This window comes from Bombina bombina, chromosome 2 (assembly GCF_027579735.1).
Source record: "Bombina bombina isolate aBomBom1 chromosome 2, aBomBom1.pri, whole genome shotgun sequence".
NCBI classification, from domain to species: Eukaryota; Metazoa; Chordata; class Amphibia; order Anura; family Bombinatoridae; genus Bombina; species Bombina bombina.
Window position 1 is genome coordinate 717,754,345 of NC_069500.1, and position 19,458 is coordinate 717,773,802.

At 40.3% G+C, this 19,458-nt stretch overlaps 1 protein-coding gene across 1 annotated transcript in view; it reads right to left on the reverse strand.

The window, feature by feature from the left end:
• The window catches only part of MELK (maternal embryonic leucine zipper kinase), a 267,107-nt gene that overhangs the window by 112,877 nt on the left and 134,772 nt on the right, over nt 1–19,458 (reverse strand). The window contains exon 14 of the mRNA XM_053700016.1: nt 2,984–3,219. Coding sequence (XP_053555991.1) covers nt 2,984–3,219 — 236 coding nt within the window. The remainder of the gene's footprint in view (nt 1–2,983; nt 3,220–19,458) is intronic.

Sequence of the window (19,458 nt, forward strand, 5' to 3'; positions counted from 1 at the left end):
GATTGTCAGACTTAGATCTTCTGCACTTACTTGGAAGAGGCATATCCGCCAACATTTCAGAAACAAAGAGCCAGGACTCAGATTATGCACCAGGATTTAAAGAACCATCAGAGGGAGGCCAGACTCCTTTAGAGGAAATAGCACCATTAGATTGACTGCAATTCTTGTATGGATCACCTGATGCATGCCAAAGTTGTGCTGGTGGTCCAACAGTAACATGTTTGTGCAATACACTTCAACTGAATCGCAAAGTTAGTGGATCTGAGGATCCATGTTTACAGTATTGGAAACAGTTCTAGTATGCTCCATCCTTTTGGTAAGTCAAAGAAAAAACATTCTGCTATAAAATATAATTTATGCTTACCTGATAAATTATTTTCTCTTTCTTGGCAGTGAGTTCATTAATTCCATTCATAACCTATGGGAAATACTTCACCTGACCACCAGGAGGAGGCAAAGACACCACAGCGCATTAATTATTCCTCCCACTTCCCCTACCCTCTCAGTAGTTCAAGACCTAGATAACGAAGATTGATGCAAGGGGTTAAGAGGTGCCAAGACTGCTCCACAACGGTTCAATTTGCACCGTTTCAGAATAACAACCTTTTTTTCAGTCATGTGACTGCTATTGAAAAGCATTGAGAATCAGTGCAATCATTAAAATAGCCTGTAGGTGGAACTGTCCCGCTTGTGTTGCAGCAAAGATATGCAAGCCAAGCAATCTGAAATTAATCAGTTTAACCAAACCTGAGCTATCGAGCAGATTTCAAAGGAACAAGATCTTCCCGTCTATAAATCAGTCCAGATAGGAATGCAAAGAAATAACCGTTTGAAAAATGCAAGTAAAGTCTGTGTTGTGTGATTAGTTATAATTCTGAAGTATGTCAGCCTTTATTTGAAAACAAGGACAAAGACCTATGAAAGCAATTAATGTACAGGTAGCCCTCAGTTTACGCCGGGGTTAGGTTCCAGAAGGAATGGTTGTAAATCGAAACCGTTGTAAATTAAAACCCAGTTTATAATGTAAGTCAATGGGAAGTGAGGGAGTTCGGTTCCAGGCCCCTCTCAAAATTGTCATAAGTAACACCTAATACATTATTTTTAAAGCTTTGAAATGAAGACTTTAAAGGTTAAACAGCATTATTAACCTATTAAAATAATCACACAACACAGAATATATAATTAAACTAAGTTAAATTAACAAAAACATTTGCTAAACAGCATTATAAACCTAATAAAATAATCACACAACACAGACTTTACTTGCATTTTTCAAACAGTTATTTCTATGCATTCCTATCTGGACTGATTTATAGACAGGAAGATCTTGTTCCTTTGAAATCTGCTCAATAGCTCAGGTTTGGTTAAACTGATTAATTTCAGATTGCTTGGCTTGCATATCTTTGCTGCAAAACAAGCGGACAGTTCCACCTACTGGCTATTTTAATCAATGCACTGATTCTCAATGCTTTTCAATAGCAGTCACATGACTGAAAAAAAGGTTGTTATTCTGAAACGGTGCAAATTAAACCGTTGTAAACCGAGGGCCACCTGCAATTGGGGAAGAAAAAAATAAATAAAAAATATATAGATTAGAAAACGAATTATTTACGGGAAATATGCCTACAAGAAGCTGAACCCCAGCAAGGGTACTAGATAGTCTTCTGGACTGCAAACCTAACGCTAGTGAAAAAGGTCATAAACTTTAATATCTAGAGGGGTAGAAGGCATACTAGGACCCTTTACTATTTTTTTTTTTTATTTTTTTTACTTGCTCAAGAGTGGGATTAAAAAACAAAACAAAAAAAACACACGTAAAATTTGCCCTGCGGCAAGGACCAGGTACAATGCAGACAGGAGCATCTGAGAAACCTGAACTTTGTTGTAGTCATCATCAGCAAACACACTACTGTGACTATCATGAAAGCACAGAAAGCCAGGAAAACATAATAGCACCAGAGTGGTATGAAAGCAATGTACATGGCGCAATGGCGACATGACACAGCAGCTTCTTTTGGATCAGCTATGTTGTAAGACTTCTTACAGAAGTGGATTTCACCATTTGCACTATTATGGCTGTATTTACATACTAAAAGGGGTTACTATGACAATGTGTTGGTGGTACTTTTGTCAGGGTAGGGTTTAAATGTAAAACTAAAACTTTCACGATTCAGATATAGGCTGCAATCTTAAACTTTCCAATTCTTTTATAAATGTAGTTTGCTCTCTGGGTATCCTTTGATGAAAACCATAATTAGGTGGGCTAAAGAGCAGCAATGCGCTGCGGGGAGCTAGCTACTGATTGGGTGCAGGACACAAAGATCTCATCATTGGCTCACCCAATGCGATCATCTAGGTCCCAGTAGTGCATTGGTGCTTCTGGGCCTACCTAAGTTTAGTCCTTTGTAAATTTGATTATGTAAGGTTTGTTTTTTTATTTTTTAAATGCATGCTATCGCTGAATCATGAAAGCTTAATTTTGACTTTATAGTCTCTAACACTTATATTTGCATGTTTGGGAGCTGTTTTGGTTTGTCTGTAGGTGAAAATGTTTCTGAAAGGCTAGAAAATATATTTTATACACACATTACACAAAAATGTAATGCTCTTAAAGGAGGTGTATGAAAAAAAAAAAAAAAAAGATAATTAATTATAGTAAAAGTAGTGATGTTTTGGGGACTGTTTCCCCTTCAGGCCTAACAGGGAAAAACGGTTCACCAAAACAGGAAACGGTCTCAAGAGAGTTAATACTTTAAAAACATTTTTGTCCTTATCATACACAAATCCAGGGAATATGGCATATTTTTGAGACTATTTTGCCAAACCAGCCCCTGGTGGATCACTTGTTTGCAAGATTGCAGATCCCAACTCATAGCTATATCTATAGATACATTTCTTTATCTATAGTGGTCTGCAGTCCAAAAAAAATAGGAGTGCAGTAGAACAGTAGAAGGAATCCCCTTTTCTTCCTCTACAAAAGTACAATGGTTTTATACCTTTTGTTGGAACATTATTATGGTTTGGGGTGGTGAGTATTCCTTTCTTTTCAGTCTGGTTCTTCTTTGTGATTGGCGTCCATGGAGCTGGCGATAAAAAGGGATTTTCATCCTTTCCCACCTTAGAGTCACAGTTTTCCTTATCTTCATTCTTCTTTGGTACACTCCTCTGCATTACAGGTGTTGCAGGTGCTGAGCCAATGCTGTTACAATCTGATTGAAACTAAATAGCAACAATTAACGTGAAAAAATTTGAACAGAAAAATGTTAAAAAAAAAAAAAACACATTTAACCCAGCAATATTTTTTTTCTTATACAGTATTATCCCCAGGACCTTGTTAGCGAATGCAACAACCAGCTGATTTTGCTGAACACCTGGCTAACAATTTTAGCCAACATTAAGCTAAAATTAGCCAATTAAAAAAAGTTAAATTTTTATTATACAAAATGTTAAAAAATGCAATTAAATGTGTGCTTTGGATAGCAGAAAATTATATAATATTAGAAAATATTACATTGCCCCCACCTACTACTTCATAATGGCACCCGGCTGGCAACATTTTCTGTGGAGAACACTGTTATAAGATAGAAAGGGTTATAATACCACCCATCTAACATCTCCAAAATATAAATACATATCAAAAAGAGCCCAGTTAATATTTAAAATGAAAGGAACAGTTTCCCCCCTTACTGTGCTTCCAATACAAGCTGCACAGTTTGAAAACTATGGAGATAGGCTCATTTAGGTTTATATATGAAATGGCAGTTTCTGTTCATTTAAAATACAGCACAATCACGTGGGCTGATATTGAAGGGAGTGAAAAAAAAAACCCCAACCCCCCCCCCCCAGAAAGAAGTACTAAAATGTTCTCTCTCCCACCTACAGGTAAATGAACTATTTGTATCCAACTGAATCCATTCCAGCAGGAAAAAATGGATCACAACAACTTTCCAATTTACTTCTGTCACTATATGTACTCTCTCTTGGTATGCGGTGTTGAAACTTCACTCCTTCACGTGAGAGCATACCAAGATAGGATAAGAAGCATTCAAGCACTATATGTATGCGTCTGCAATGTTTGAATCAAGAGATTGCATGAAGTATTTTTGCTATAAACCAGAAAGTTGCTCTCCTGCGACTGCAACAATGTTTGCATGAAGGGTTTGAGAGATGCATTAGGCAATTATGTTGTAAGTATACTGCAGTGTATTGAATTGTTTACATGTAGCTGGTTTATCTTTATTTTGTCAGTTGAAACAGCCAATTTTGCCCGAGGGGGAAAAAAACCCAAACTAACCAAAAAACAAAAAAACACCACTATATAAAACAAGAACTTACCTGAGTCCATGAGCTAGTGACATATGGGATATACAATCCTACCAGGAGGGGCAAAGTTTCCCAAACCTCAAAGTTCTCGAGTAGGGGACAATCCCACCATATATGCGTAGGTTTGCCTCGCCCTCCGCATCCCCTCCAGCACAGCCCTGATGTTGCAGGATAGAATTTCTGCAGTTTGGTTGGCAAGAAATGCCAATGGGTCAGAAGCTTATAGAAGAGTTCATACACCGGTACACAGTGTATGGTTATCCTGGTATCAGATATGGCACGTTGCCATTGTTGTATTGAGTGATCTCTTCCCCATGCCAAAGTATGAGGAGTTTCGAAGGAAGAATTGTCGCCCAGAAGGCATTGGTAGTGGACGGATAGGGGCTTGTGAAGCTAAAGGTTGGTTGTCCATCTGGTTTCCCATAGCGTTGTATCTCGGAGTGTCTCAGGAAGGAAGCCCCACGCTCGCAGTTGGGATCTTAATCTGGTTAGGTCAGAGGAGCTTAGGGGGAGTCCCCTCTTCGCTATCAAGTCCGACTGGCTCAGTGAGCTGTTATGGTAAAAGTCACCAATTATTCATAATTGTGAAGTTCTCCAGGTCCCGATGGAAAAGTTGGAAAGAGTTAGAAGAAGACTTACGACTGGTTGGACTGGGGATGGGTGGGGAGCGATCATATTGGTTGCGTAGGTGTACCCACGCCTTCCTGCATTCCCTGACAATCAAATTAGAAAGGGCAATTGACTGAAGACCGTGATTCGCCATCCAGAGGAGGTCCTCAGGTTTGACATGGGCCGGGAGGGAAGCCTGTTCCAGTTCTCGCCATCTGGTTTGTGGAAGTTCAGAGCTCCATGCAGAAGCATGGGTGATCATTGCGGCTTCATGATAGGATCTGACATGTGGAAGTCCGATCCCTCCCCTCTCTACCGTTTTTTGTAGTATATGAGCCGCTACTCTAGGCTTCTCCCCTCCCCAAATATAGTCAGAGATAAGTCGTTGAAATCGGGTAAGGATATTCTGAGGGACCATTAGAGGAAGGCAGCGGAAGAGATAAGTGATCTTAGGAAGTATTATCTTGGTTGCAGCCACTCGGCTGAGCCAATAGATCTCGTATCTCTTTGAGCTGAGGAGGGAATACATATCTATCAATAAGGGGGAGTAGTTATTTGCCATTATCACACTCTTGTCATGGGAGAGGAAAACCCCCAAGTGCTTAATACCTTCGGTTGACTACTTAAAGGGATAGATTTTTTGTAAACTCTTAAGGTCCTCCAGTGGGAGTCCCAAGGAGTAAGCTTCAGTTTTGAATACATTAACTTTTTAATGTGACAGAGTGCCAAATAGTTCAAGTAGGGTGAAGAGAGGGGGTAGGGAGGACATTGGGTCGGACAAAAAGATAGTGAGGTCATCCGCGAATAGGGCAAGTTTCTGCTCTAGGTCATGGATTATGAGGCCTTGGATCTCCCTCTGTTGTCTAAAGGCAGCAGCCAGAGGTTCAATAGATAGCACATACAGGATAGGAGAGAGCGGACATCCCTGCCTCGTTCCATTAGTGATCAAAACAGGTGGAGAGGTAAATACCACCCCTCTCACTTTAGCTGAATGGCTTTGCAAAGTTTGGGTGGTATGCCAAAAGCTTTCAAGGTTAGGAACATATAATCCCATCTCACCCTGTCAAACACCTTCTCCGCGTCAATCGACAGGGTGAGTAATGGGAGGCCCATATCTGCAGATTCAGTTTAGAAGCCTGCGTGTGTTGTCAGAGCCTTGTCGGTCCATAACAAGCCCCACTTGATCCAAGTGGACCAGAGATGGGAGACCAAATATACGCTTATTCTCAAAAAATAAAAATTTTAATCATAAGCAGAAGAATCAAACTGAAACAGCTGCCTGAAGAACTTTCCTACCAAAAACTGCTTCCGAAGAAGCAAATACATCAAAATGGTAGAATTTAGTAAATGTATGCAAAGAAGACCAAGTTGCTGCTTTACAAATCTGATCAACTGAAGCTTCATTCTTAAAAGCCCAAGAAGTGGAAACTGATCTAGTAGAATGAGCTGTAATTCTCTGAGGCAGGGTTTTAACCACGATGCCAAAGAAACGGCAGAAGCCTTCTGACCTTTCCTGGAACCAGAAAAGATAAATAGAGTAGAAGTCTTCCTGAAATCTTTTAGTAGCTGCAACATAATATTTCAGAGCTCTCACCACATCCAAAAAATTCTTAGTATTAGGACACAAAAAAGGGAAAACAATTTCTCTATTAATGTTGTTAGAATTCACAACCTTAGGTAAGAATTTAAATGACGTCCGCAAAACTATCTTATCCTGATGAAAAATCAGAAAAGGAGATTCACAAGAAAGAGCAGATAATTCAGAAACTCTACTAGCAGAAGAGATGGCCAAAAGGAACAACACTTTCCAAGAAAGTAGTTTAAATGTCCAAAGAATGTATAGACCCCTATTTAAGAAAGGTCTTGCAGGCCTGATCCGACACTGCGGATCAGGTCCGCAAGACCTTGATGAATGCGGAGAGCAATACGCTCTCCGTATTCAGCATTGCACCAGCAGCTCACAAGAGCTGCTGGAGCAACGCCACCCCCTGCAGACTCGCGGCCAATCGGCCGCCAGCAGGGGGTGTCAATCAACCTGATCGTACTCGATCGGGTTGATTTCTGGCGATTCCTGTCCGCCTGCTCAGAGCAGACGGACAGGGTTAAGGAGCAGCGGTCTTTAGACCGCAGCTCCATAACTTGTGTTTCTGGCGAGTCTGAAGACGCGCCAGAAACATGGGCCCAGAAGCTCCCTACGGAGCTTGTTAAATGGGCCCCATAGGAATTAATGGAAGTGGTCAAGGTTGACAACTGGACATCCGAACAAGATCCGCATATTAAAACCTGTGAGACCATGCTGGAGCCACCAGCAGCACAAACGATTGCTCCATGATGATTTTGGAGATCACTCTTGGAAGAAGAACTAGAGGCGGGAAAATATAAGCAGGTTGATAACACCATGGAAGTGTCAACGCATCCACTGCTTCCGCATGAGGATCCCTGGACAGGTACCTGGGAAGTTTTTTGTTTAGATGAGATGCCATCAGATCTCTTTCTGGAAGCCCTCACATCTGAACAATTTGAGAAATCACATCTGGGTGGAGAGACCATTCTCCCAGATGTTAAGTCTGACGACTGAGATAATCCGCTTCCCAATTGTCTATACATGGGATATGAACCTCAGAAATTAGACAGGAGCTGGATTCCGCCCAAAAAAGTATCCCAGATACTTCTTTCATAGCTTGAGGACTGAGTCCCACCCTGATGATTGACATATGCCACAGTTGTGATATTGTCTGTCTGAAAACAAATGAATGGTTCTCTGTGCAATTCTCAGGGCTCTTCAGTTTTGGCCTCTATTGAAGAGAGTTCCAAAATATTGATTGGTAATCTCGCCTCTTGAGATTTCCAAACCCCTTGTGCTGTCAGAGATCCCCAAACAGCTCCCCAACCTGAAATACTTGCATCTGTTGTGATCAAAGTCCAGGTTGGACGAACGAAAGAGGCCCCTAGAATTATACGATGGTGATCTAACAAAAAATTCAGAGAAAGTCGAACATTGGGATTTAAGGATATTAACTGATATTCTTGTATAATCCCTGCACCATTGGTTCAGCATACAAAGCTGGAGAGGTCTCATATGAAAACGAGCAAAGGGGATCGCGTCCGATGCTGCAGTCATGAGACCTAAAACTTCCATGCACATAGCTACTGAAGGGAATGACAGACTGAAGGTTCCGACAGGCTGCAACCAATTTCAAACGTCTCTTGTCTGTTAGAGACAAAGTCATGGACACTGAATCTATCTGGAAACCTAAAAAGGTTACCTTTGTCTGAGGAATCAAAGAACTATTTGGTAAATTGATCCTCCAACCATGTCTTTGAAGAAACACTAGTTGATTTGTGTGAGATTCTGCAGAACGTAAAGACCGAGCGAGTACCAAGATATCGTCCAAATAAGGAAACACCGCAATACCTCGCCCTCAGAATTACAGAGAGTAGGGCACCGAGAACCTTTGAAAAGATTCTTGGAGCTGTCGCTAGGCCAAAAGGAAGAGCAACAAATTGGTAATGCTTGTTTAGAAAAGAGAATCTCAGGAACCGATAGTGATCCGGATGAATCGGAATATGAAGATATGCATCCTGTAATTCTATTGTGGACATATAATGCCCTTGCTGAACAAAAGGCAGAATAGTCCTTATAGTCACCATCTTGAAAGTTGGTACCCTTACATATTGATTCAAAATGTTTAGATCCAAAACTGGTCTGAATGAATTTTCTTTCTTTGGGACAATGAATAGATTTGAATAAAACCCCAGACCCTGTTCCTGAAACGGAACTGGCATGATTACCCCTGATAACTCCAGGTCTGAAACACACTTCAGGAAAGCCTGAGCCTTTACTGGGTTCGCTGGAATGCGTGAGAGAAAAAACAGAATTTATGTTTACCTGATAAATTACTTTCTCCAACGGTGTGTCCGGTCCACGGCGTCATCCTTACTTGTGGGATATTCTCTTCCCCAACAGGAAATGGCAAAGAGCCCAGCAAAGCTGGTCACATGATCCCTCCTAGGCTCCGCCTACCCCAGTCATTCGACCGACGTTAAGGAGGAATATTTGCATAGGAGAAACCATATGGTACCGTGGTGACTGTAGTTAAAGAAAATAAATTATCAGACCTGATTAAAAAACCAGGGCGGGCCGTGGACCGGACACACCGTTGGAGAAAGTAATTTATCAGGTAAACATAAATTCTGTTTTCTCCAACATAGGTGTGTCCGGTCCACGGCGTCATCCTTACTTGTGGGAACCAATACCAAAGCTTTAGGACACGGATGAAGGGAGGGAGCAAATCAGGTCACCTAAATGGAAGGCACCACGGCTTGCAAAACCTTTCTCCCAAAAATAGCCTCAGAAGAAGCAAAAGTATCAAACTTGTAAAATTTGGTAAAAGTGTGCAGTGAAGACCAAGTCGCTGCCCTACATATCTGATCAACAGAAGCCTCGTTCTTGAAGGCCCATGTGGAAGCCACAGCCCTAGTGGAATGAGCTGTGATTCTTTCGGGAGGCTGCCGTCCGGCAGTCTCGTAAGCCAATCTGATGATGCTTTTAATCCAAAAAGAGAGAGAGGTAGAAGTTGCTTTTTGACCTCTCCTTTTACCGGAATAAACAACAAACAAGGAAGATGTTTGTCTAAAATCCTTTGTAGCATCTAAATAGAATTTTAGAGCGCGAACAACATCCAAATTGTGCAACAAACGTTCCTTCTGCGAACCTTAGGAACCGATGATGTTCCTTGTGGATAGGAATATGTAGATACGCATCCTTTAAATCCACCGTGGTCATGAATTGACCTTCCTGGATGGAAGGAAGAATAGTTCGAATGGTTTCCATCTTGAACGATGGAACCTTGAGAAACTTGTTTAAGATCTTGAGATCTAAGATTGGTCTGAACGTTCCCTCTTTTTTGGGAACTATGAACAGATTGGAGTAGAACCCCATCCCTTGTTCTCTTAATGGAACAGGATGAATCACTCCCATTTTTAACAGGTCTTCTACACAATGTAAGAATGCCTGTCTTTTTATGTGGTCTGAAGACAACTGAGACCTGTGGAACCTCCCCCTTGGGGGAAGTCCCTTGAATTCCAGAAGATAACCTTGGGAGACTATTTCTAGCGCCCAAGGATCCAGAACATCTCTTGCCCAAGCCTGAGCGAAGAGAGAGAGTCTGCCCCCCACCAGATCCGGTCCCGGATCGGGGGCCAACATTTCATGCAGTCTTGGTAGCAGTGGCAGGTTTCTTGGCCTGCTTTCCTTTGTTCCAGCCTTGCATTGGTCTCCAAGCTGGCTTGGCTTGAGAAGTATTACCCTCTTGCTTAGAGGACGTAGCACCTTGGGCTGGTCCGTTTCTACGAAAGGGACGAAAATTAGGTTTATTTTTTGCCTTGAAAGGCCGATCCTGAGGAAGGGCGTGGCCCTTACCCCCAGTGATATCCGAGATAATCTCTTTCAAGTCAGGGCCAAACAGCGTTTTCCCCTTGAAAGGAATGTTAAGTAGCTTGTTCTTGGAAGACGCATCAGCCGACCAAGATTTCAACCAAAGCGCTCTGCGCGCCACAATAGCAAACCCAGAATTCTTAGCCGCTAACCTAGCCAATTGCAAAGTGGCGTCGAGGGTGAAAGAATTAGCCAATTTGAGAGCATTGATTCTGTCCATAATCTCCTCATAAGGAGGAGAATCACTATCGACCGCCTTTATCAGCTCATCGAACCAGAAACATGCGGCTGTAGCGACAGGGACAATGCATGAAATTGGTTGTAGAAGGTAACCCTGCTGCACAAACATCTTTTTAAGCAAACCTTCTAATTTTTTATCCATAGGATCTTTGAAAGCACAACTATCCTCTATGGGTATAGTGGTGCGTTTGTTTAAAGTGGAAACCGCTCCCTCGACCTTGGGGACTGTCTGCCATAAGTCCTTTCTGGGGTCGACCATAGGAAACAATTTTTTAAATATGGGGGGAGGGACGAAAGGAATACCTGGCCTCTCCCATTCTTTATTAACAATGTCCGCCACCCGCTTGGGTATAGGAAAAGCTTCTGGGAGCCCCGGCACCTCTAGGAACTTGTCCATTTTACATAGTTTCTCTGGGATGACCAACTTGTCACAATCATCCAGAGTGGATAATACCTCCTTAAGCAGAATGCGGAGATGTTCCAACTTAAATTTAAATGCAATCACATCAGGTTCAGCCTGTTGAGAAATGTTCCCTGAATCAGTAATTTCTCCCTCAGACAAAACTTCCCTGGCCCCATCAGACTGGGTTAGGGGCCCTTCAGAGATATTAATATCAGCGTCGTCATGCTCTTCAGTATCTAAAACAGAGCAGCCGCGCTTACGCTGACAAGTGTTTATTTTGGCTAAAATGTTTTTGACAGAATTATCCATTACAGCCGTTAATTGTTGCATAGTAAGGAGTATTGGCGCGCTAGATGTACTAGGGGCCTCCTGAGTGGGCAAGACTCGTGTAGACGAAGGAGGGAATGATGCAGTACCATGCTTACTCCCCTCACTTGAGGAATCATCTTGGGCATCATTGTCATTATCACATAAATCACATTTATTTAAATGAATAGGAATTCTGGCTTCCCCACATTCAGAACACAGTCTATCTGGTAGTTCAGACATGTTAAACAGGCATAAACTTGATAACAAAGTACAAAAACGTTTTAAAATAAAACCGTTACTGTCACTTTAAATTTTAAACTGAACACACTTTATTACTGCAATTGCGAAAAAACATGAAGGAATTGTTCAAAATTTATCAAATTTTCACCACAGTGTCTTAAAGCCTTAAAAGTATTGCACACCAAATTTGGAAGCTTTAACCCTTAAAATAACGGAACCGGAGCCGTTTTAAACTTTAACCCCTTTACAGTCCCTGGTATCTGCTTTGCTGAGACCCAACCAAGCCCAAAGGGGAATACGATACCAAATGACGCCTTCAGAAAGTCTTTTCTAAGTATCAGAGCTCCTCTCACATGCGACTGCATGCCATGCCTCTCAAAAACAAGTGCGCCACACCGGCGCGAAAATGAGGCTCTGCTTATGCTTTGGGAAAGCCCCTAAGGAATAAGGTGTCTAATACAGTGCCTGCCGATATTATTATATCAAAATACCCAGATAAAATGATTCCTCAAGGCTAAATATGTGTTAATAATGAATCGATTTAGCCCAGAAAAAGTCTACAGTCTTAATAAGCCCTTGTGAAGCCCTTATTTACGATCGTAATAAACATGGCTTACCGGATCCCATAGGGAAAATGACAGCTTCCAGCATTACATCGTCTTGTTAGAATGTGTCATACCTCAAGCAGCAAGAGACTGCACACTGTTCCCCCAACTGAAGTTAATTGCTCTCAACAGTCCTGTGTGGAACAGCCATGGATTTTAGTTACGGTTGCTAAAATCATTTTCCTCATACAAACAGAAATCTTCATCTCTCTTCTGTTTCTGAGTAAATAGTACATACCAGCACTATTTCAAAATAACAAACTCTTGATTGAATAATAAAAACTACAGTTAAACACTAAAAAACTCTAAGCCATCTCCGTGGAGATGTTGCCTGTACAACGGCAAAGAGAATGACTGGGGTAGGCGGAGCCTAGGAGGGATCATGTGACCAGCTTTGCTGGGCTCTTTGCCATTTCCTGTTGGGGAAGAGAATATCCCACAAGTAAGGATGACGCCGTGGACCGGACACACCTATGTTGGAGAAAAAATCTTCTCACAGGCCGTCTTACTCTGAATCCTATTCTGTAACCCTTGAGAGACAATACTCTGAATCCAACGATTTTGGACCAAATTGATCCAAACATCTTTGATAATTTTTAATCTGCCCCCAACCAGCTTAGCTGGAATGAGGGCCGCACCTTCATGCGGACTTGGGGGCTGGCTTTGATCTCTTAAATGGCTTGGATTTATTCCAATTTGAGGAAGGCTTCCAATTGGAAACAGATTCCTTTGGGGAAGGATTAGATTTCTGTTCCTTATGTCGAAAGGAACGAAAACGGTTAGAAGCTTTAGATTTACCCTTATGTTTTTTTTGCCTCAAGATAAAAAACCTAATTTATGTAAGAACATACCTGATAAATTCATTTCTTTCATATTGGCATGAGTCCATGAGCTAGTGATGTATGGGATATACAATCCTACCAGGAGGGGCAAAGTTTCCCAAACCTCAAAATGCCTATAAATACACCCCTCACCACATCCACAATTCAGTTTAACGAATAGCCAAGTAGTGGGATGATAAAGAAAGGAGTAAAAAGCATCAACAAAGGAATTTGGAAATAATTGTGCTTTATACAAAACCAAATCATAACCACCATAAAAAAGGGTGGGCCTCATGGACTCTTGCCAATATGAAAGAAATTAATTTATCAGGTAAATTCTTACATAAATTAGGTTTTCTTTCATGTAATTGGCAAGAGTCCATGAGCTAGTGACGTATGGGATAGCAATACCCAAGATGTGGAACTCCACGCAAGAGTCACTAGAGAGGGAGGGATAAAAATAAAAACAGCCATTTTTCGCTGAAAAATTAATCTACAACCCAATATATAAGTTTATTCTCATAAATGAAAATAAAAACTTAAAACATAAGCAGAAGAATCAAACAAACAGCTGCCTGAAAATCTTTTCTACCAAAAACTGCTTCTGAAGAAGCGAATACATCAAAACGGTAGACATTAGTAAATGTATGCAAAGAAGACCAGGTTGCGGCCCTGCAAATCTGATCAACCAAAGCTTCATTCTTAAAGGCACACAAAGTGGAGACTGATCGAATAGAATGAGCTGTAATTCTCTGAGGCGGGGCTTGACCCGACCCCAAATAAGCTGAATGAAACAAAAGCTGTAACGACGAAGCCAAGGAAACGGTAGAGGCCTTCTGACCTTCCCTAGAACCAGAAAAGATAACAAATAGACTAAAGTCTTCCTGAAATCTTTAGTAGCTTCAACATATTTCAAATAAGGATTTCTTAAAATAATTCTTAGGATTAGGACACAAGAAAAGGACAACAAGCCCGCAAAACCACCTAATCCTGATGAAAAATCAGAAAAAGGAGATATACAAGAAAGAGCAGATAATTCAGAAACTCTTCTAGCAGAAGAAACGGCCAAAAGGAACAACACTTTCCAAGAAAGTAGTTTAATGTCCAAAAAAAGCATAGGCTCAAATGGAGGCGCCTGAAATGCCCTCAAACCAAATTAAGACTCCAAGGAGGAGAAAATGAATGACAGGCTTGATACAAACCAAAGCCTGTATAAAACCGTAAATATCAGGAAGCTTTAGCAATCTTTCTGTAAAATGAAACAGAACATGCAGAGATTTATCCCTTCAAGGAACTTGCAGACAAAACCTTATCCAAACCATCCTGAATAAACTGCAAAATTCTAGAAATTCTAAAAGAATGTCCAAATGAATTTATGATAAGGACACCATGAATATTAGTCTTCTAAACTCGATAATAAATCTTCCTAGAAACAGATTTATGAGCCTGTAACATAGTATTAATGACTGAGTCAGAGAAACTTCTATGACTAAGCACTAGGCATTCAATTTCCATACCTTCAAATTTAATGATTTGAAATTCTGATGGAAAAACAGACCTTGAGACAGAAGATCTGACCTTAATGGAAGAGGCCAAGGTTGGCAACTGGACATCCAAACAAGATCCACATACCAAAACCTGTGAGGCCATGCTGGAGCTACCAGCAATACAAATGACTGTTCCATGATGATTTTGGATATCACTCTTGGAAAAAGAACTAGAGGCGGGAAAATATAAGCAGGTTGGCAACACCCAGGACGTGTCAACGAATCCACTGCTTTCGCCTGAAGAACCCTGGACAGGTACCTGGGAAGTTTCTTATTTAGATGAGAAAACACATCTGGATAGAGAGACCACTCCCCCCCGGATGTAAAGTCTGATGGCCGAGATAATCCGCTTCACAATTGTCTACACCTGGGATATGTACCACAGAAATTAGACAAGAGCTGGATTCCACCCAAGAAAGTATTCAAGATACTTCTTACATAGCTAGGAGACTGAGTACCACCCTGATGATTGACATATGCCACAGCTGTGATATTGTCTGTCTGAGAACAAATGAACGGTTCTCTCTTCAACAGAGGCCAAGTCTGAAGAACCCTGAAAATTACACGGAGTTCCAAAATATTGATTGGTAATCTCGCCTCTTGAGATTTCCAAACCCCTTGTGCTGTCAAAGATCCCCAAACAGCTCCCCAACCTGAAAAGACTCACATTTGTTGTGATCACAGTCCAGGTTGGACGAACTAAAGAGGCCCCTAGAACTATACGATGGTGTTCTAACCACCAAGTCAGAGATAATCGAACGTTGGGATTTAAGGATATTAATTGTGATATCTTTGCATTATCCCAGCACCATTGATTCAGCATACAAAGCTGGAGAGGTCTCACACGAAAACGAGCAAAAGGAAGTACGTTCAATGCTGCAATCATGAAAATCTAAAACTTCCATGCACATAGCTACTGAAGGAAAAAATTAGAGACTGAAGGTTCCGACAAGCTGAAACCAATTTAAATTGTCTCTTGTCTGTTCAGAAAGAATCATGGATATTGAATCTACCTGGAAACCTAAAAAGGTGACCCTTGTCTGAGGAATCAAGGAACTTTTTAGTAAATTGATCCTCCAACCATGTCTATAAAGAGACAACAGTAGGTAATTTGTGTTAGATTCTGCAGAACTTAAAGACTGAGCAAGTACCAAGATATTGTCCAAATAAGGACCACCTCATCCTCTGATAACAGAGAGTAGGACATCTAGAACCTAGAAAAGATTCCTAGAGCTGTCGCTAGGCCAAAAAGGAAGAGCAACAAATTGGTAATGCGTGTCTAAAAGAGAGAATCTCAGAAACTAAAAAGCAATCTGGATGAATCAGAATGTGAAGATATGCATCCTGTAAGTCTATTGTGGGCACATAATGCCCTTGCTAAACAAAAGGCAGAATAGACCTTATAATCACCATTTTGAAAATTGGTACTCTTTCATATTGATTCAAAATTTTTAGATCCAAAACTGGTCTGAATGAATCTTTTTCTTAGGGACAATGAATAAATTTGAATAAAACCCCAGACCCTGTTCCTGAAACGGAACTGGCATGATTACCCCCTGATAACTCCAGGCCTGAAACACACTAGAGGAAAGTCTGAGCCTTTACTGGTTTTACTGGAATACGTGAGAGAAAAATCTTCTCACAAGAGGTCTTACCCTGAATCCTAATCTGTACCCCTGAGAGACAATATTCTGAATCCAATGATTTTGGACCAAATTGACCCAAACAACTTCGAAAAATCTTAATCTGCCCCCTGCCGGCTGAGCTGGAAAAGAACTGCACCTTCATGCAGACTTGGAGGCTGGCTTTGATCTCGTAAATGGCTTGCATTTATTCCAATCTGAAGAAGGCTTCCAAATGGAAATAGATGCCTTGGGGAAGAATAAAATTTCTGTTCCTTATTTAAGAACAAAAACGGTTAGAAGCTTTAGATTTACCCTTAGATCATAATCTTAAGGCAAAAAAACTCCCTTCCCCCCAGTGACAGTTGAAATTATTGAATCCAACTGTGAAAGGTAATAATTTATTACCTTGGAAGAAAAGAAATAGCAATCTCGACTTAAGTCATATCAGCATTTCCATGATTTAAGCCACAAATCTCTTCTAGCTAAAATAGCTAAAGACCTAGATTTAAAAAGGGACAGTCTAGGCCAAAATAAACTTTCATGATTCAGATAGGGCATGTAATTTTAAACAATTTTCCAATTTACTTTTATCACCAATTTTGCTTTGTTCTCTTGGTATTCTTAGTTGAAAGCTGAACCTAGGAGGTTCATATGCTAATTTATTAGACCTTGAAGCCCACCTCTTTCAGATTGCATTTTAACAGTTTTTCACCACTAGAGGGTGTTAGTTCACGTATTTCATATAGATAATACTGTGCTCGTGCACGAGAAGTTATCAGGGAGTAGGCACTGATTGGCTAGACTGCAAGTCTGTCAAAAGAACTGAAAAAAGGGGCAGTTTGCAGAGGCTTAGATACAAGATAATCACAGAGGTTAAGTATATTATTATAAATGTGTTAGTTATGCAAAAACTGGGAAATGGGTAATAAAGGGATTATCTATCTTTTAAAACAATACAAATTCTGGTGTAGACTGTCCCTTTAACGTCAATTTTGATAGTATTAAAAAAATGGCATCACAAATGAAATTATTAGCATGTTGAATCAAGTTAACAATGCTAGACCAATCATGAACCGATACTACTTGTGCTAAAGTTTCCAACCAAAAAGTTGAAACAGCTGAAACAGCTGCAACAACAGCCAAAGAAACTGCAGGCCTAAGAAAAAGACCTGAAAATAAATAAACTTTCCTTAGATAAGATACAAGTTTCCTATCTAAAGGATCTTAAAATAAATACTATTTTCCATAGGAATAGAAGTACATTTAGCAAGAGTAGAGAGAACCCCAACTTTGGGGATTTTTAAACTCCAATCTAACTGCTGGCAAAGAATACAATTTTTAAAACCTTAAAGAAGAAATAAAAGAAGTACCAGATCTATTCTGTTCCTTAGAAATCATATCAGAAATAGCATCAGGAACTGGAAAAACCTCTGGAACAACCACAGGAGGTTTATAAACAGAAATGAAATGTTCTCCAACAAAGAACGAATGTACTCCATTAAATAAATAAGTAGATTTGTCAGTGTCATTATCTGAGGAAGGATCTTCTGAATCGGATAGATCCTCATCAGAGGATAATTCAGTATGTTTTAGGTCATTTGAAATTTCATCAACTCTATGAGAAGTTTTAAAAGACTTTTGCATTTATTAGAAGGCAGAATGGCAGACAAAGCCTTCTAAATAGAAGCAGCAAAAAAATTGTTATAAATTCACAGGTATGTTTTGTACATTAGATGTTAAAAGAACAGCAGCAGGCAATGTACTATTACTGCAGGATCAGATTAAGACATCTTGCAAATGTAAGAGAAAGAACATCATATAAAGCAAAATTATCAATTTCCTTATATGGCAGTTTCAGGAATGGGGGAAAAAAATGCAAACAGCATAGCCCTCTGATAGAGAAAAAAGGCAAGAGGCATATAGGAATGAGGTTTAAATAATGAAAATATTTGGCGCCAAGTATGACGCACAAATGAACAGAGAAAATATTTTGGCGCTAACATCCGGAAATGACACACTCTGCGTCAAAGACGCCGGAAATGACGAATTTGCGTCATCGAACGTAACTTTGCGCCAAAAATGACGCAATATAGTTTGGCATTTTGCGCCCTTGCAAGCCTAATTCTGCCCGCAAATTTAAAAAATGCATTTCCCAAATATGAAACTGACAGTCTGCAAAAGGAAATATACTGAAACCTGAATCATGGCAAATATAAGTACAATACATATATTTAGAACTTTATATCAATGCATAAAGTGCCAAACCATAGCTGAGGTGTCTTAAGTAATAAAAACATACTTACCAAAAGACACCCATCCACATATAGCCAAACCAGTACTGAAACAGTTATCAGTAGAGGTAATGGAATATGAGAGTATATCATCGATATGAAAAGGGAGGTAGGAGATGAATCCATATGACTGATAACAGAACCTATGAAATGGATCTCCCGTGAGGAAAACCATTGCATTCAATAGGTGATACTCCATTCACATCCCTCTGACATTCACTGTACTCAGAGGAACCGGGCTTCAAAATGCTGAGAAGCGCATATCAACGTAGAAATCTTAAGCACAAACTTACTTCACCACCTCCATAGGAGGCAAAGTCTGAAAAACTGAATTGTGGGTGTGGTGAGGGGTGTATTTATAGGCATTGTGAGGTTTGGGAAACTTTGCCCCTTCTGGGAAGGATTGTATATCGCATACGTCACTAGCTCATGGACTCTTGCATATTACATGAAAGAAACTCCCTTCCCCCCAGTGACAGTTGAAATTATTGAATCCAACTGAGAACCAAATAACTTATTACCTTGGAAAGAAAGAGATAGCAATCTTGACTTAGAAATCATATCAGGATTCCAAGATTTGATCCACAAAGCTCTTCTAGCTAAAATAGCTAGACATATCTAACATCAATTTTGATATCAAAAATGGCATCACAAATGAAATTATTAGCATGTTGAATCAAGTTAACAATGCTAGACAAATCATGATCCGGATACTTGTTGCGCTAAAGATTCCAACCAAAAAGTTGAAGCAGCTGCAACATCAGCCAAATAAATTGCAGGCCTAAGAAGATGACCTGAATATAAATAAGCCTTCCTTAGATAAGATTCAAGTTTCCTATCTAAAGGATCTTTAAAAGAAGTACCATCTTCCGTAGGAGTAGTAGTACGTTTAGCAAGAGTAGAGATAGCCCCATCAACTTTGGGAATCTTTTCCCAAAACTCCAATCTAACTGCTGGCAAAGGAAACAATTTTTTAAACCTTGAAGAAGGAAAAAAAGAAGTACCAGG